The following is a 19,839-nucleotide window of genomic DNA, read 5'->3' on the forward strand; positions in this document are numbered from 1 at the left end:
TCAGCCCAGTTCAACCATACTGACCAAGTTGTTGAACTGAACCAGTCCATTTACGTGCTTTGGATTGCTTTGAACCTTCCTGATCCATACAATCATCCAAATATCTTTTAAATATTGTATTTGTACTCATCGCTACCAGTTCCTCTGGTAGCTCAGCAACCTACCAAACTTGGTGCAAAAAAATTGCCCCTCAGGTCTCTTTTAAATCTTTCCCCTCAGTGTGAAAAAAACTTGCCTTTCCCCCAGCTGTTTGTGGAGTTTGTACTTAGATAACCTGGGATAAGTTAATAAGACCATAAGACATACGAGTAGAATTGGGCCATTCAGCCCAGAGTCTGCTCCACCATTTTGGCTGATATATTATTCCTCTCATATCCACTCTCCTGCCTTCTCCCTGTAACCTGTGATGCCCCTACGAATCAAGAGCCTATCGATCTCTGCCTTATCCAATACTAGACAGATTTCAATGAGATTCTACAACTTCCCCCATCATTCTTCTAAACTCCAGTGAGCAAAGGCCCAGAGCCATCAAACTCTACTCATACATTAATCTTGTCATTCTCAGGATCATTCTTGTGAACCTCCTCTGAAGCCTCTCCAATGCCAGTCATACTTTCATAAAGGACCCAAAACTGCTCACAACACTTCTAGTATGGTTTGATCAATTCTTTATAAAGCCTCAGCATGACATCCTTACTTTTAGTTTCTTGTCCTCTCAAAATAAATACTAGTTTTGCATTTGCCTTCCTTACCACCAACTCAACCTGCAAGTTAACCTTTAGGGAATCCTACACCAGGACTCCCAAATCTCTTTGTACCTCAATTAATTCCCATTTAGAAAACAGCATTTGCCTTTATTCCTTCTACCAAAGTGCATGAACATTTACTTCCCTACACTATATTCTATCTGCCACTTCTTTGACCATTCTCCCAATCTGACTAAGTCCTTCTATAGACTCTCATTTTCCATGCACTACCTGCCCCTTCACCTATCTTTATATTGTCCCTAAATGTGGCTACAGAACCATCAATCTCACCATCTAAATCACTGATGTATAACATGAAAAGAGGTGTTCCAACACCAACCCGTGGTACACCACAAGTCATCGCAGCCAACCAGAAAAGTTCCCCTTTATTCCCACTCTCTGACTCTTGCTAGTCAGCCAATTTTCTATCCACCTTTCCTGTTGCACCATGGGCTCTTAACTTGTTTGGCAGACTTATGTGCAGTACTTTATCAAAGGCCTTCTGAAAATTCAAGTATACAACATCCACTGACTCTCCTTTGTCCATCCTGTTTGTTATTTCCTCAAAGAATTCAAACAAATTTATCAGGCAAGATTTTCCCTTCAAAAACTATGTGACTTTGGCTTATTTTAATCATGTGACTCAAACTACCTGGAAACCTCATCCTTAACAATGAACTCCAATACTTTACCAACCACTGAAATCAGGCTAATTGGCCTATAGTTTCCTGTTGCCTCCCTCCTCCTTAAACAGTGGAGTGACACTGGCAATTTTGCAAAGCTCCAGAACCATTCCAGAATCTAGTGATCCTTGAAAGATCACAACTAATGCCTCCACAATCTCTGCAGCCACCTTTTTCAGCACCCTAAGGTGTAGTCCACTCCTGAAGGAGTGACAGTGATCATAAGTGGGTATAAAAACAAAAGAGCTGGAATTACAGAGCAGGAATGTGATACTGAGGCTTTATAAGGCTCTGGTGAGGCCTCACCTTGAATACTGTGAACAGTTTTGGGCTCCTTATCTAAAAGATGTGTCGGCATTGAATGTGTTCAGAGGAGGTTCACAAGGATGATTCCGGGAATGAAAGGGTTATCATACAAGGAATGTTTGATGGCTCCAAGTATGTACTCACTGGAATTTAGAAAGATGACAGGGGATCTCACTGAAACCTTTCGAATGTCGAAAGGCCTAGACAGAGTAGATGTGGAAAGGATGTTTCCCTGGTGGGGGAGTCTAGGACAAGAGGGCACAGCCTCAGGATAGAGGGGCGTCTATTTAAAACAGAGATGCAGAGAAAATTCTTTAGCCAGAGGGTGGTGAATTTGTGGAATTTCTTACCACATGCAGCAGTGGAGGCCAGGTCGTTGGGTGCATTTAAGGCAGAGATTGATAGGTTCTTGATTGGCCAAGGCATCAAAGGTTACAGGGAGAAGGCCGGGGAGTGGAGCTAAGGAGGAGAAAAAAGGATCAGCCATGATTGAATGGTGGAGCAGACTCAATGGGCCAAGTGGCCTAATTATGCTCCTATGTCTTACGGTTAGGCAACATCTATGGGAAGAAAATCACAATTAGGTCAAATACTTTCCTCCCTTCAACCATAAAATGGGGAACTTGGTTGATGCTCTTTCAGGATGAATTACTTTGATACTTGGAACATCATACAAATTAGTAAACTCAAGTGCCCTTTTCATCCCTGGATCACAGTCCAGCTCAGCCAGTTCATTTGTTCAAGGGATCGTTCACTTTCACCAGAAATTAATAAGAAACTGACAGAACACGAGCACCCTTTCAATTATGGCTCAGGCCCTGTGTTACTGGGTGTACTCTTGCTTGCTGATCTTTCTCAGTGTGTAATAAATTTAACAGTGACACATACCTGCATTAGCTATTGACCTGGTAATAACTCTGCCCCGAGGTATATTCAATTGTCAAACAAATCGCGCAGGGACCTGATTTCTGAATTGCCACTGCATTGGTGAAGGAGCCTGGGTGTCAGCCTGATAACTGCAGTGTGCGGAAAGCCAAGGTAACATGGTGAGTGAACACAGTCCCCGATGCTTGTCCTATGTGTGTGGGGTGGGGCTGGATGGCAGGATTGACACCTCTCATTGAATTTTACAATTCAGCCCAAATCACCTCGTTGATCAAGGTTGTGACCAAGTCCATGCAATTTTTTTTGAGGTTGGCCCATATCCTCAGAACCATTCCTATATAAGACGGGCTCAAGTATCTTTAAAAACATTGTAATTGCTCAGAAGCTGCTATCTCCTCCAACAGCTCAGTCAGTATATCTAACACCCTATGTGTGTGTGAAGAGTTGCTTCTCAATTTCCTTTAAAATTTTCCCGTCTCACCTTAAACAAATATACTCTAGTTTTAGACTTGTCTAGCTTCCCACTATTTTTTGCTATATATTGTATGTCATCCCTTTTGCTTTTATACTGTCTTTGATGTTCCCCATCAGCTACAGTTGCCTCATCCTACCTTTAGAATGCTTCTTCTTCTTTGGGATGAACCAATTCTGCATTTTCCAAATTACTCCCAGAAACTCCAGCTGATGCTGCTCGACTGCAAGTGTCTCCTTTCAATCAGTTTGGCCAGCTGCTCTCTCACGCCTCTGTCATTCCCTTTACTCAACTTTAACACCAATATATATGATTTTAGCTCCTCCCTCTCAAACTACAGGGGGAATTCTATCACTGCCTCCCAAGGCTTCTTGAAGTTAAATTCTCTAATCAAATCTGGTTCATTACATAACACCCAATCTAGATTTGCCTTTTCCACAGTGGGTTTGACCATAAACTGCTCTAAAAAGCCATCTTGTAATCATTCTTAAAATCTTCTTCTTGGGATCCAGCACCAACCTGATTTCCCCATACTATCTGCATATTGAAACCCCCCATGACTATCTTAACATTGCTCTTTTTACAATGCCTTTCCTATTTCCCATTGTAACTTGTACCCCGCATTCCTGCTACCGTTGGAAAGCTGTATGCAACTCCCAGTCTTTTCACCTTTGCAGTTTCTTAATTCTAACCACAGATGCAACATCATCTGATCCTATCTCACTTCCAGATAAACCCATGTGATCACAGGAAGGAGATATAACCTCTTCACACAGAGTTCTGGAGATTAGGGCTGAACAGGGTCACTGGAGCTATGCAGCAGCCGCACCACGATGCCCCAATTGCTCTTAGATCTACAAATTAATAAGTCCAAACTGACAGCTCATGGGTGGGGTCAGTTCACCCACATACCAAGCAATACGATGATGCTACCCCTCATTATCAATAATTAATTCACAACTCCGAATAACCACCACTGTCATCTGACTCAGCACTAGGAGCTGCTGCTGCTATAATGCAAAACAAATATTGAAAATGCACCTACTGCCATTTCACAGCCAATCTGGTTGAAGTGACAAAGCAGTTTCACCTTCCCACATGATCGAATGTGATCGGCGTACTGTGAAGACAAAGAAAGACAAAACGTGCATTCAGTGCAGATATACAGATAGCACAGCTTGATGAGATGAAGCCAGAGTCCTGTTTAGCACGACTTAGTACTTAGCCATCTGTCATGCTCAGTATCCAGCACTGTAGTATACCAGGTACTGTTACATTTCCAAGTGTTCTTTGTTATTAACAACTGGAGTGCAGCACGGGTAGCAGCTTTGAATGAAGTCTAAATAAGCATGAACATTTTATCATTTGCTTTTGGTAATGGTCAAATTTTTAAATTAACTTAGATGGAGACCAGTGCATATAGAGCTACAAACTAACCTGTTCATGAGAAGTCCACAAACCACTTTGTTTTGTGGTGCTTACGCAGCAACAAATCTGCTCAGAACATCATTAAATGAAATGATAGTGCAGAGGGAAGTTTATACTGAACCCAACTTGCTCTATCTGTCCTGCAAATCTCTGAAAGGGTGGTGTATTGGGAATTTACCAGTCTCTCCTGATTTTGATCTTATAAAATTGACTTTCTTGCAACCTTTGAGTCTGAAGTAATGTTCTGTTCCTCAAGAAATGTTCTGCATCAAGTAATGAATTCCCTAGGAATACCGTTGCAGTTTCTGGCAGACATGTCATATAATCAAATAACAGAGAAAAATTATTAGTTGGAAGGCAAGACTCAGTAAACCAGTACGGCTAATATTCAGCACATTCCTGGCTATCTGCAAAATTAAGTCAAAAAGAAATAATGAAGACATAATCTTCCTCTTTGAGATCAGGACAATTTGTAATCATACTTTCTGAAATACCTTCTCAATGGTCATCCTATTGAAACAAAGAAAATTCTTATAAATTTTGACAAATTAGATGTGGGGATGAGATTTCTATTAACTATGTGTTTAAAGCCAGGGTTTGTTGCCTTAAAATAAGGGAACATTTACTCATGCCAGAGATGAGAAGAACTTGCATTACCTGCAGGGAGATTTGTCTTTGTAATTTTCCAGATAAGATGGCTTATGGCCATCTACATTTGAATATCATGAAGCTGTGTGTCAATGAGTTGTGTGTGGGCAAGTCGATCTGGGATTAAAGATGAACAATCACTTTATTGAATGGAACCGGTGTGACAGGGCTGAATAGCATTAGTCCATCTGTATCCTTCCTTCTTTAAATGCCCTTATATTCCCAGTCTGCTTGGAAGCTTTTCTTCCAAATTTGATCCCGATTGTCATATTTCTTCTTTATTCTAATTATCCATGTACCTCAGTTACGCTAATGAAGGACACTGCAACACAATCGCAAGCCTCAGTATTCCTTTTGACTGATTCTGTAAATTTACAGCAAACATTTTAGGCTTTTCATCTCAAGATGTTTCTCCCCTGATACTTGCTTTATAAGGGGAGAGAGATTAGAAACAATGAACTTTTATCAAATTCTTTTCCTCTTACATTTGACTTTATAATGAGTCAGCCGAAGACTAACAAAATTCTCAAACAACTTGGCACTTGTTTTTGTGTGAAATATATTTTACTGGGGGAATGTAAAACTCCAATTCAGACACAAATTATTTACAAATTAGCCAAAGTTACTTAAATTTTTTGTTACAGAAAGCATTCTACCCACATCTTTCTATGAATTGTTATATCTGAACAAAGAATAAGAGGTGGTCATCTGGCCTTTTAAACTTGCTTCACAAAATCCATCCAGATCATGATTGATCTTCTACCTCAACACCATGTTCCTGCACCATCTTCAAGTGCCTCAATTACCTTACTATTGCTCGGTTTTGAAGGAAGTCTTACACTAAGTGAAAATATTTCTCCTTTTCTCAGTTGTTAACCATTGACCCCCCCCCCCCCCAACTTATTCTGAGGCTGACCCCTGGATTGGGATTCTTCAACCAGCAAGAACATCCTCTCCTCCATCCACTTTGTTGAGCCCTCTAAGAATTTTGTAAGGTGCAATGAGATCTCCCAACATTCTTACTCTACAACCCCTGGGATCCGCCTCGTTGACTTTGTTCTGTTAAGAAGGCATATGACGTATTGGCATTCATCAACTGCGGGACTGAGTTCAAGAGCTGTGAGGTAATGTTACAGTTACATAAGACCGTGGTCAGACCCCACTTGGTATACTGTGTTCAGTTTTGGTCACCTCACTACAGGAAGAATCTAGATACTATACAGAGAGTGCAGGGGACATTTACCAGGAAGTTGCCTGGATTGGAGAGCATGCCTTATGAGAATAGGTTGAGTGAAGTTGGCCTTTTCTCCTTGGGAGTGACGGAGGATGAGAGATGACCTGATAGAGGTGTATAAGATGATGAGAGGAATTGATCATGTGAATAGCCAAAGGCCTTTTCCCCAGGGCTGAAATGGCTAACATGAGGGGGGCACAGTCTTAAGGTGCTTGGAAATAGGTACCGAGGGGATGCCAGGGGTAAGTGGTAGGTAGGTGGAATGCACTGCCGGCAGTGGTGGTGGAAGCAGATACAATAGGGTCTTTTAAGAGCCTCTTAGATAGATACATGGAGCTTAGAAAATAGAGGGCAATGCGCTAGGGAAATTCTAACAGTTTCTCGAGTAGGTTACATGTTGGCACATCATTCTGGGCCAAAGGGCCTGTAATGTACTGTAGATTTCTATGTCTATGGCTGTGAAATTTTCATGATCATTATTAGAAGTTCTACAAGATAGTGCACAGTATAAAGTCAAGCACCCAGCTTCAGTTGAATGTGAGCACACCTGCTGAAATATCATATTGCTGTATCAAAGACAGATTACACTTCAAAGCAAAACACCCATAGACAAAGCCTTTAAAGCAGTGAAGAAGAAAGGACAGATCTTACCTTTTCTCGTGGAATCTTTTTTTTCCCACACCATTCACACATTAACGGGTACTTGGAACAGATTTCATCATGAGCCTATGGATGCCAAACACAAATAACTTCTCAATGGTGCTACAAACACGCAACATTAATTATAAAGACTGAGGTTTGTGACAGCCCCAATGGTTTCAGCTGCACTACTTCAGACTTGCCTGATGTTGGCAATTCAATTTGGAATTCAGAAGCTGGAGCAAAAATGCAGCTCATGAAACAGTGCTTTCTTCGATTCCCAAACATTATAGAAAGGCCCCATAGTAAGTGACAGATATCAGATTTGGTTACACTCCCACATCACTAAAGGTCACTAGATAGCAATCTATGGGTGGCTCCTGTTTCTCAAATGTTCGCTTTACAAAAGCTCGCTGTTAAGAAAGACCTACATTAGTACCTGTTTTCGCTAACCAAAGAGGATTTTTGCTTTTATAAAAAAAAGATGCCGGTTTTATACCTGTGTTTGCCCCGAGAAAAACTACTATGACCATGAAGCCTTCTGTGGGCAGTTGTGTGAGCATGTGTGCACGTGCGTAGACATGTACGTGCCCATTTTTTTTCTCCAAATCAATTTTGGCTCGCTGTCTTCCTGATTTTGGTAAGTGAAACTACACTGGATATACAATATTTCTACTTTATATAGGCTGTATATTTATCATAATCATTCCTGCTTTTACTATATGTTCATGTTATTTTAGGTTTTATGTGTTATTTGGTTTGATTTGGTCAGTTATTTTTTGGGTCTGGGAATGCTCAAAAATTTTCCCATATAAATTAATGGTAATTGCTTCTTCGCTTTACGACATTTCAGCTTACAAACTGTTTCATAGGAAATTTCTACCTTTCGATAATGGGGAAACCTATATATATTCTCTACACAAGCAATTTAACAGAATATTGGTTGTCAGCTCACAGGAAGCAGCTGGGAACTCTGAACTCTGCAATTCAGACCTGCTGGTTGCGGCAGGACCCACAAGCTATTCATGCCCAGGGATGGCAGCCTCTCATTAAACAACTCAGAGAGGGGGAAGGGACAGCCACATATAGTATCTCAAGTCGAAGGTTTAACCACACATTTTAACATAGACAACCCCTAACACCTCTACAACTCAACAGAATAGGGTATTCAAGTGACTAACACACACCAGGTGGGGGAAGGCAAACCCTAACAAAAGGGGTCAGAGGATAGACAAGTCCGTCATGTTGCGTAGATGGGGCACATCCATAAACTGAGTAACTCACATGGAAGAAGAGGAGATTGGGATTAATATGCAAATAATTTGTGCCTCACATTGCAAGAACACCTACAAACTGAGTGACACGTGTTGGGGCGGAGGAGGTGGTGAGGAATCCAGACTGTGACTCAATTTAGTCAAAGTGCAAAAGAGGGCGCAGCCACCCAGAGTGATTCACATCGGGGGGGGGGGGGGGCGTGGCAGGGCAGGAGTACCCACACCGAGTGACTCACATCATGGGCACTCCCACATGACAATTTCTTCCAACTTTATTCTATTTCATTACAACAAATGAGAATTTTCTTCCCTTTCAGGTTCATGAGATTTCGGAATCCTCTACCACAGGAGACAAAAAAAGACATTGGAAAAGAAAATTCTGACCATGGAAGAGAAAAGGCAGAGGGGTGCAAATGTGTGGTTGCTCTGGTTAAAACAAAGAATCAAGTTCTAGCAACAACATACTTCTGAGTGCTAAAATCTCATTCAATTCACAAAGTTCCAAACATCTGGTCTATTAGTTAAACTTGAAAAGTTTTGCAGCTCACTGCACACCATTTGCCTTGTTCAGGAAACAACAGATGTGGCACTAAACAGACGTTAAAAATGGCCATTATTCAGTGCTCAATTCCTGCTCTCAGTGTTCAGAGGAATGCTGTCTCATTCGGCTGGACCCATGTATGGTTTGAATGATAACTAAACAATTTGATTTGATCTCAGCAAAACTATTCCAGTAACGTTAATAGTGATTTGAGCACCTCATCGTTAATTTATCGCTAAATTCCATCAGGACAGCACAAGATAATTCCCTTCCGGGCTACTTCAGTGCACCAGTGAAATATTGTGTCATTGTATTTCCTTTAGCAACCAGTCATGGGAATTCTTGTTCCAGTGCAATGAATGCAGCAGAGCTACTGGGGAGATTGCAGTGCTGCTTTGGATGTCCAGAACACTCAGGAGAGCACTGTAATCAAGGAAGTAACAATTTACCTGACATCACTGAACACCAGTAAAGTATTTCCCTTGCCATTTATTTCACTGCTCAGCAACCTGACTGCAGTAGTAATCCCAAAGTCAGCCAGCTTCTTTCTGACGTAGCGCTTTCTGTTATACATGCTTGTCAATTGCTGTCCAACACCTCACGGGGAAGGCCAGAGCTGTCAAGAATTCATCAGTACCTGATCACTTCACTCTGAGGGGCATGGCAAACAAAATGCGTGAAAAGCTAGGGCTGAGGAACTTTGCAAGGACAGAGTGGAGGTAATTTTATTCTGCATCCCATAAACACAAGAGACTGAAAATCTAGAACAACATACAAATTGCTGGAGGAACTCAGCAGGTCAGGTAGCATCTATGGAAAGGAATAAATAGTTGACGTGTTGAGCTGAGACCATTCATCAGTACTGGCAAGGAAGGGAGAAGAAACCAGAATGAGGAGGAGGGAAGTAGTACAAGCTGGCAGGTGATAGCAAGTCTGGGTGAGCACATGGTCAAAGAGAAGAGCAACAGAGATCACAGAGAAGGAGCAGGTAGAGAGGATCTTACTTAACTCCCATCAAAGATTTAAACTTCTTCAGGGGTAGGCAGACCTCAGAGATTTCACAATGAAGCAGGAAATCATAAACACAAGGAATTCTGTAAATGCTAGAAACCCAGAGCAACACACACATAATATCGGAGGAACTCAGCAGATCAGGCAGCACCTATGGAGAGGAATAAACAGTCAACGTTTCAGGCTGAGACATGTCTGCATAAATTTCCATTCACCCTACAATCTAATTGAATGAATACTGAATTTTCCAGTCTCAGCTAACCTGCATGTGTTTCTCTCACCCCCTCCCATCCACCCAGGTTCTCTCATCGCCCAACTCCCTTTTTCCAAACACCCCAGCCCCTCATTACCCAGTTTTGTTCAATTCCCCTACCTGCTTACCACTCACACTTACCACACTGGGTCCCCTTTCCCCTTCAACTCTCCCTTATCTGGTTCTGTATCACTTTCCCTAACAACTTTTACCCTCTGCCTCCACCTCCAAACTCCTCTTCCCAACCTCTCCACCAACCTCCCTATCCCTCCTCTGCTTCCACCCCACAGCCACCATCTTTTGCTTTTCAACTCCATCCATCCCTCTCTTGCACTTGTCTCCATCTGTCCCTCATTCCCCTCCTCAACTGGTTCCCCCTATCGCCTGCCTGCCTTACCCTTCCCCTTCACACTTTCGATCTTGATAGGAGGATTTTAAACAAAACATCGACCATCTGTACGCCTCCACAGGTACTGCCTGACACGGAGTTCCCCATCAATTTATTTTTGTTTGTTTTATTTGTTTTCTCGCACTAGATTATAGCATCTATACTCTTTTGATTCTCATCTAGATATATCTAATTACTTCAAAATTCAAAGTAAATTTATTATCAAAGTACATATATGTCACCATATACAACACTAAGACTCATTTTCTTGTGGGTATGCTCAATGAATTGATAATAGAATAATAACCATAATAGAATCAATGAAAGGCCGCTGCAACTTCAGCATTCAACCAGTGTGCAAAAGACAACAAATGGTACAAATAAATAAACAAACACATTAAATAAGCAATAACTGTCAAGAATATGAAATGAAAAGTCCTTGAAAGTGAGTCTATAGTTTGTGGGAACATTTCACTGTTGGGGCAAGTGAAGTTATCCCCTCGGGTTCAAGAGCCTGATGGCTGAGGGGTAATAAACTTGCTGAAGCTGGTGGTTTGAATCCTGTGGCTCCTGTACCTTCCTCCTGATGGCAGCAGATCGACAGGTTAAAAGTATTATTTGTTAAATATGGATGTCTAAGCTCCAAGATGCTTCTATAAAAAGGAAAGAACAGACAATCCCAAGGGTCAGTTTCCTGAATCATTTCTGTGGGGCAGCATCAGTGACAGGGAAGATTCTGAATACAGCAATTTCTTCCAACTTCATTCCACTTCATTACTATACATGAGAATTTTCTTCCCTTACAGGTTCATGAGATTTTGGAATCCTCTACCACAGAAAGGTTCAGGAGGCATTGAATACATACAAGGAAATTGACAGATAGAGTACTTAAAAGGATTTTACAAAAGACAGAGTTATTAAGGCTAGGATTAGACCAGACATGACCTGATTGAAAGGTAAAACAGTCCTGAGAGACCGAATGGCCTACTTTTCATTCTGTTTATTTCTGATTTCCCTACTCCCTCAATCACTGATTTCTCAATTACACATTTTTTTGAAGACATAAATACAGTAAAACCCTTATAATCTGGCATCCATGGGATATTGATGGCACCTGATGAGCTGTTATTTCAAATTACTAGATTCCTCCAATCAGTTTCTTAAATCATCTTGCACTCTTAATTCACTTATTTTTTACATTTTACACAATCATATTTACTAGTAAAGCTTGTGCATTTAAAGGGAATGGGGACTTTGAATGTTTCTATAAGATCCCCTCTCATTCTTCTGAACTCCAGAGTATAGTCCCAAGCAACTCAATCTCTTCTCATAGGTTAACCCTTTCATCCCTGGAATCAACCTGGTGAACCTCCTCTGCACTGCCTCCAAAGCCAGTATATCCTTCCTCAAGTATGGAGACCAGAACTGCACACAGTACTCCAGGTGCAGCCTCACCAGTACCCTGTATAGTTGCAGCATAACCTCCCTGCTCTTGAATTCAATCCCTCTCACAATGAAGGCCAACATTCCGTTTGCCTTCTTAGTAACCTGTTGTACCTGCAGACCAACTTTTTGCGATTCATGAACAAGCACTCCCAAGTCCCTCTGCACAACAGCATGCTGCAAATCCTTCACCATTTAAATAATAACCTGCTCTTCCATTATTCCTTCCAAAGTGGATGATCTTGTATTTACCAAAGTTGTATTCCATCTGCCAGACATTGGCCTATTTACTTAACCTATCTATATCCCTCTGCAGACTCCCCACATCCTGTGTACTCAGTTTAGTGTCAGCAGTAAATTTTCCCAGAGTGCTGAATCTGTAGAATTATCTGCCCAGGGAAGCAGATGAGGCTTTCTCACTAAATGTATTTAAGAAACAGTTAGATAGATTTTTTTTACATAGTAAGGGAATTAAGGATTATGGGGAAAAGGCAGGTAGATGGAGCTGAGTTTACGGACAGATCAGCAATGATCTTACTGAATGGTGGGGCAGGCTCGATGGGCTGGACGGCCTACTCCTGCTCCCATTTCTTATGTTCAAAGGGAACACAGGAAATGGGGCCCCATGTTTACAGGGAGAAGATTACCTGCTGAGCCAGATGCCAAATCACCTAGATGTAGACTGTACAATCAGATCATCTGCACTGTAGCAGTTCAAGACCCTGGCTTGCCCTCATCACCTTAAAGGCAGCTAGAGGTGGCCAATAAGTACTAATTATAGGCAATGATGTCTACATTTCACAAAATAGAACTAGCTGTCCCTGTGACTAGCTTGGACATTGCAAAATACTTCTACTGACTACTGCAATTAACACAATCATTTAGCTCATTAATCCAGATGACATCAACCCTGGTCACATCCACCTGCTACATTAGTGGTCACCAACCAGTCGATCTTTAAGACTTTCCCAGTAGATCCCGAAAAAAAAAAGAAAAATAATTATACAAATACATTATGCTTGATAAACCTTTTGATGCAAATATGTAGTAACTTCTACTTTGAAAAAGGACCACTCGACAAGTTCATGCCCAAAAGGAACAACTTTATCTAGGACAGTAAAACGATATTCGCATACAGAGGATTTCACTAATGCACACCGGGCAGAAAAGACCGGAAGGAAAACCCCACAACCCCGGAAACAATCTCTCTTTATAAACAGTTTCCATAGTGGGAGTATTGCTATATTACCATGATCCTAATTGGTATTAACTTATCTTTATAATGCCGACATTACAACCCTTCTCCCCCTTTAAATTCCAACATTCCCCAAATGTACAAGAAATGGGAAACAATGACAGTGGCGTCATTAGCTTGCATACTCCTGAAACTTATACTAGTGTCTCAGTAAATTTACCAATACCAGCAAAGTTGAGGAGCTGAAATCGGGGTTGAAGGCCAAGCAAACATGCCGCTCAGAGGACGTGGATCTACAAGTGTTAAAGGACTTGTCACTCTGTGAATATTTTTCACGACAGTTTGATGAATCCCTGGATGTAATGCAAACAGCTCAGCTTGTTGTATTTGTCAGAATGGCTTTCCAGGAGTTTACAAAAAAGGAGGACTTCCTCATTCTTTTGCACTTAAAGGAGAGAACAAGAGGTGAGGATATTTACAATGAGTTAAAAAAAGTCTGTGAAAATGACATCCCCATTGATAAACTGGTGGCAATTACTAATGATGGGGCCCCAGCAATGTGCGGTGTGCGCGTTGGTTTTTATAGCACTGTGCCGTAATGACCCTGATTTTCCCCGACTTCCTGGATTATCACTGTGTGATTCATCAGCAGGCCTTGGCTGGGAAGGTCGTGGACTTTTCTCATGTAATGACACTGGTGGTCAAACTGATAAACTCGATTCCAGCAAAAGCGCTTCAGCACTGCTTATTCAAGGCGTTATTGGATGAGCTCGATGCCGCTATGGCCTGTTTGATGTGCTAGTTACAGTGTTTTCTTGGTTACATTAATTTGAAAGTTTGACAAAAAGCATTTTATGTAATTAATATGCAATTAGCCCAGATAAAGTGCCTCAAGTTGGAAGTACAATCTGAGCTGTTTTTTCCCCCTAAATGATTTAGTAGGTCGATCTTGCCTTTCATTAAGGCCGAGGTAGGGGATCTTGGATTTAAAAAGGTTAATGACCACTATGTTACATTCTTCACTTGGAACAAATGAACCATGATTTGGTGCAAGACAACTGCTGAGGTTAATTGCAGCAGATGATCTGGTGGCTTTGAGGACATGATTCAGCATAGCCCAGGAAATGGTCAGGGAAATGAATTCATGCTTTGCTAAAGATAACGACCTTTATATCCTTGTGGTGGAACGTTGTTTTGCAGAATTTGCAGTTGAGGTTTCTTTCAGGACACTCTCGCTCCAAATGCCGAGATAAATCAACCCGGCGCACCTTCTTGCTGCACGCTTCACAAGGCACCAGTACATACTCACATCTTTCCTCGTGGTCAGCCTGCAACAAACAACAGATACAGGTAACAGGGATAGTGCACATCTGCAACAATTGCAGGGATAGCAAGCATTAGCACAATAATGCTTGCATCATATGGCTCCTGTCCACTCAGCACGTGACAGTTGCATTTATCCCCACATCCACCACAAATACTCCTCTACACCATGCAGAAGGGAAGCTCAAACTCTCAACGGGTCAAAGCTAGTAGCAGTGCTGTCAACTTTGAACCAGCTCCACTTCACACCGTCAGGCAGAGGCAGAAGGCAAGTACAAACTTCCAGTTTGAAGCTAGAGGGACTTGCAAAAGATAAACCTGCCTCTCCCTCCATCTTTACCAACCTACCCTCATATCAACAATTGGATTTTTAGAGGGTGTAGTATTCTTTATGACAGATGTGACCAGTGAGCTAATCCTGAGTAAAAGTGAAATAAAACAGAATATATTGGAAAACTCAGGTCAGGCAGTACTCTAGAGAGAGAGAGAAACAGTTTTATGTTTCAGTCTAACACCTTTTATTGGAACTTTCCTGATCTGCTAAACATTTCCAATATTTTCCATTTGTATGTCTGATCTTTGGAATCTTCTGACATTTAAGGCGGATACTGCCTGTTATTTGTTTTGTGTTGTTCAGCCAAATTCAATGAGCCACAGAGGGAGTTTTACTTTGTGCTTAACTAATATTGTACTTCCCGTAGAATGCTCGATGGGAGTAAGGAGAGGGAGTTTTGGTTTAGACGTGCCCTTTGTTTTCACCTCAAATAGATGGTTTGCCAGTGCTGAAATCCATCTAATGCAGGATCGACTTAACTTTATAAATACTACATTTTCAAAATAGCTCGATTTATTAGTCACTGCAAATAAAAACAACCAACTATAATTAACTTTTTCTTAAAAAAAGAGCAGTTTTCCTGGGGAAACTGATGAGCTTATTTTAAAATGTTATTGCAACTTTCCGTGGTGTGCCAGGCAATTATCATCTCATCTAGAGTAGCAAATCTTAGGGACTTTCCACTTGTTCTGTTATTTAAAAACACAACCGAGGTACTGAGAGTTTCAGGGACTTTCCAAGCAGTAAATCAGCAACTCTGATCAAAGAACCAAGCCAAGAGCGTTGACCAATCACAGCTGATTTCCAAAGGACAAATCATTAACTATTGTTGCAACAAGGCCAAGTCATTGCACATCAGAGAGAAGGATTAGTGTCAGAAGCAGTCAACTTTTCCACCAGAGCTTCATTAATCATTCTTTACATACCAGCCACCAGACTCTCATTCCATTCACATTAATATTTGCCAGTCTCATAGTTTGGACCAAACTATTGCTAGATGTGAATCAAGATCTCTTCTGAGGTGCTGTCAGGTGGGTAGAATGGTGCTGAATGTGCAGAGCTGTGGTATTGTTATAATATTGTTCCACATTTTCTCTGAAGGCACAAATGTGCTGGAACAAGTAGTCCAAAGCTCCAAGGCCATCTCAGCACTAAGACTTTGTACCAAAGAGTAGAAACAAATTATTGAACTGAGGGAGAATCACTGCTGATCTTAATCTTATTCAAACTAAGCATCAGAGGAGTACTGTGTCTGACTTTGATAGAAAACACCAAAAGCATCCAATAATAGTAGAAAATATAAAACAAAGGGGAGGAGGGCATTTAGTTAAAAAATACTACTTCAGAAATAGTAAAAGATAAACTGATGAACTAATGTTTACAACTCCCCTGGAATTAATAATAGCCTGCACTCAAGGTTGTTAACTGACTGGCTGCAAAGACAATGGATTCATAAGTTGAGATCTTCCAGTTTCCCAAATCAGGAAAATTTCACCAGGATTAAAAATTCACAAATGTAATGCAAAATGGAGGAGGCAGTAAAAAGAACTATACAGGTTAACCTGATGTATGCCATTGGAAAGACGATGGTATCAATTAGATTAGGAGCAGCAGATTACAAATAATGGGGTCTAAATGGTTTTCTGAAAGTGAAATTGTTTGAGAAATTTGTCACAATTATTCAAGGAGTTATTTAGCAAGGTGGATAAAGGGGGACTAAGAAATGTGGTAAATCTGGACATTCAGAAGGCAGTTTATCTGATGCCACATAAAAGTTACCTCATAGTCTATATCAGGGGAATGGAAGTGAAGAGGGTCAATAGCTTTAACCTATCAAAGGATCTGTCCTGGGACCAACATGTAAGTGTCATCACAAAGAATGTAAGACAGTTCCTTTACAAAGTATTCATAATTTGGCATATCAACAAAAACTTTCACAAACTTATTTAGAGGCACAACGGAGTATTCTAACTGGTCTAGTATGGAAACACCAATGCCCTGGAACAGAAAAGGATACAGAAAGTGGTGGATTCAGCACAATGCATCTTAGGCAAAGCCCTCCCATCATTAAGTACGCTTATATGGAGTGCTGCCACAAGAAAACAGCATCCACTGAAGACCCCACTACCCAGGCTTCTCACTACTACCATCCAGCAGGAGGCACAGAAGTCCTAGATCCTACGACACCAGGTTCAGGAACAGTTAATACCCAATAACCACCAGACTCCGAAACAGCATTGGTAACTTCATTCATCACTACCCTGAACTGATTCTACAACCTACAAACTCACTTTCAAAGACTCTAAAACTCATATTCTCAGTATTATTTATATTTGCAGTTTTTTTCTTTTCAACATTGGGTGTCTGCCAGTCTTTATTCATACACAGTGTTTCATAAAATTCTACCTCTTTATTTAATTTCAAGATACAATGCAGAGCAGGCCCTTCTTGCCTTTTGTGCCCGCTAGCCCAGTAACTCCTGACAACCCTGATTTAACTCTAATCTAATCAAGGAACAATTTACAATGACCAATTAACCTACCTGTTGCGTCTTTGGACAGTAGGAGGAAACTGGAGCGCCTGGGAAAAACCCACACATCCCACAGGAGGACATACAGAGATTCCTTACAGATGGTGCCAGAAATTAACTCTGAACTCCAGAACATCCTGAACTACAACAGGGTTGCACTAACAGCTATGTTACCACAGCTCCCTATATTCCCTTGATTATACTCATTATATTATACTATTAGGCTTGCATTATTTTTTTCTCTGTAAATGCCTGCAAGAAAATTAATCTCAAAGTACAATATGTTAACATTTACGCACTTGTATAATAAATTTACTTTGAAAATAAAATGACAGCTTATAAAACCAAGGATTCCATATACTTCTTTAAGAGCCTTTACAGCTTGCCACTCTACCTCCAGCTACCTTCAAACGCCCAAAGACATCTGTTAAATTTCACTTGCTTCAAACTTGCCCTTTAACCTCAAAAAATGTTTATCTTCTCTTCATTCCTGATTTTGTTTTATTTTGCTGTAAATATTGAAATTATGCCCTATATATCAAAGACAACATTTATTTATAAGCAAAGAACAAAAGCCCTAATAATCATCATTGACAATTGTCATTGCATATGTAAATGTCTTGTCGCTGGAGAACAAGATTGACAACCAAAGGACAAAATTGCCATACTGAAGGGAAATGAGGAATTGCTCTGTTCTGTGACTCACGGAGACATGGCTCACTCTGAACATGCTGGATTGGGCAATCAGACCCAATAGCTTCTCAATACAGAGGATGGACCCAACAGGTGATTTGAAGGAGGCAAAAGGTTAGGATCTGTGTTTCATGATAAACTCTCCGTACTGCTCAGATGCAGCAGTTTTAGTCTTGTCACATTCCTGTTCCCCCGATCTGGGACATCTAACAATTAAGTGCTGACAAATCAACGTCCAAGAGAGTTCTCCTCCGTGATCCTTACCACAGTTTACATACTGCCAAAAGCCGACATTAACCAGGAACTTGAGATATTGAATGCCGATCTCACCAAACAAGAAACTGACCACCCCAATTCATTTGAAATCAAAGTCGGGGACTTCAGTCAGGTTTGTCTGAAGAAATCTCTGCCCAATTATCATCAGCGTATACCCTGCAGCACCAAAGGTCCTAACTCACCAGACCATTGCTTTACTATGATTACAAATGCCTCCCGTTTCATGCTCAGACTGCATTTTGGGAAATCTAATCATTTGGATGCCCTCCTCCTGCCTGCACACAGGCAGAGGCTAAACTGCAAGGCTCCAGAGATGAGGGCAGTAAAGAGGTGATTACAGGAAGCAGAGGAGGGGCTACTGGGTTGCTTCGAGTCAGTAGACTGGGCCATGTTCAAGGACTCATTAGATAACCTGAACAAATACACTACAGCTGTCACAGCATAAGCATAAAACATTGGAGCAGAATTAGGCTATTCAGCCCATTAAGTCTGCTCTGCCATTTCATCATTGCTGATCCTGGATCCCACTCAACCCCATACACCTACCTTCTTGCCATATCCTTTGATGCCATAATCAATCAGAAAACTATCAATTTCTGCTTTAAATATACCCATGGACTTGGCCTCTACCACAGTCTGTGGCAAAGCATTCCATAGATTCACTACTCTCTGGCTAAAAAAATTCCTCCTTACCACTGTTCTAAAAAGTTGCCCCTCAATATTGAGCTGTGCCTTCTAGTTCTGGATACCTGGACTTTTATAAAAACAGTCATAGACAAGTGTGTCCCTACAAGATCATTCAGAGTCTTCTCCAACCAGAATCCCCGGGCAAACCATGAGATCTGTAATCTACTGAGGGCCAGATCAGAGGCATTTAGGTGCAACAACCAATAAGGTCCAGGTACGATCTCCAGAAAGCAATCTCATGTGAGAAGTGGCAATTCTGGACCCAACTTGAGTCACTAAAGGATGCTTGACAGCTGTGGCAGGACTTGAATGCTATCACCTCTTAAAAAGTGAAAACAAGTGACATGGGTGACAACAAGGTTTTGCTCCCAGATGAGCTCAATGCCTTACATGCTCGCTTTGACAACAAAACACGGAGGATATTTCACAAACTCCCGAAGTCTCTGATGCCCCTGTGATTTCAGTTTCTGAGGCCAATGTGAGAGCATCCTTCAGGAGGGTGAACCCATGGAAAGCTACCTGGCCGAGTACTAAAGATCTGTGCTGATCAACTGACTGGAGTGTTCACCGATTTCTTTAACCTCTCACTTCAGTAGTCGGTGGTACCTACCTGCTTCAAGCAGGCTTCAATTATACCAGTGCTCAAGAAGAATGTGGTAACCTGCCTCGATGACTTTCTTCCAAAAACACTTACAATCACTGTGAAGTGCTTTGAGAGGTTGGTGATGAAACACATCAAGAGCTGCCTGAGACACGATTTGGATCCACTCCAATTTGTCAACTGTCATATCAGGCACATAGCAGATGCCATCTCATTGGCTTTTCACTCAACCCTGGAATATCAGGACAG

At 41.3% G+C, this 19,839-nt stretch overlaps 1 protein-coding gene across 6 annotated transcripts in view; it reads right to left on the bottom strand.

Annotated features, from left to right (window-relative positions):
• The window catches only part of traf2b (Tnf receptor-associated factor 2b), a 73,912-nt gene that overhangs the window by 14,822 nt on the left and 39,251 nt on the right, over positions 1–19,839 (bottom strand). For all 6 annotated transcript variants that reach the window (XM_073052115.1, XM_073052113.1, XM_073052114.1 and 3 more), the window contains 3 exons: positions 14,313–14,474; positions 7,054–7,128; positions 4,138–4,212 (listed from right to left, as the gene is read on the bottom strand). In XM_073052115.1, coding sequence (XP_072908216.1) covers positions 4,138–4,212; positions 7,054–7,128; positions 14,313–14,474 — 312 coding nt within the window. The remainder of the gene's footprint in view (positions 1–4,137; positions 4,213–7,053; positions 7,129–14,312; positions 14,475–19,839) is intronic.

Source organism: Hemitrygon akajei, chromosome 7 (assembly GCF_048418815.1).
Source record: "Hemitrygon akajei chromosome 7, sHemAka1.3, whole genome shotgun sequence".
NCBI lineage: Eukaryota > Metazoa > Chordata > Chondrichthyes > Myliobatiformes > Dasyatidae > Hemitrygon > Hemitrygon akajei.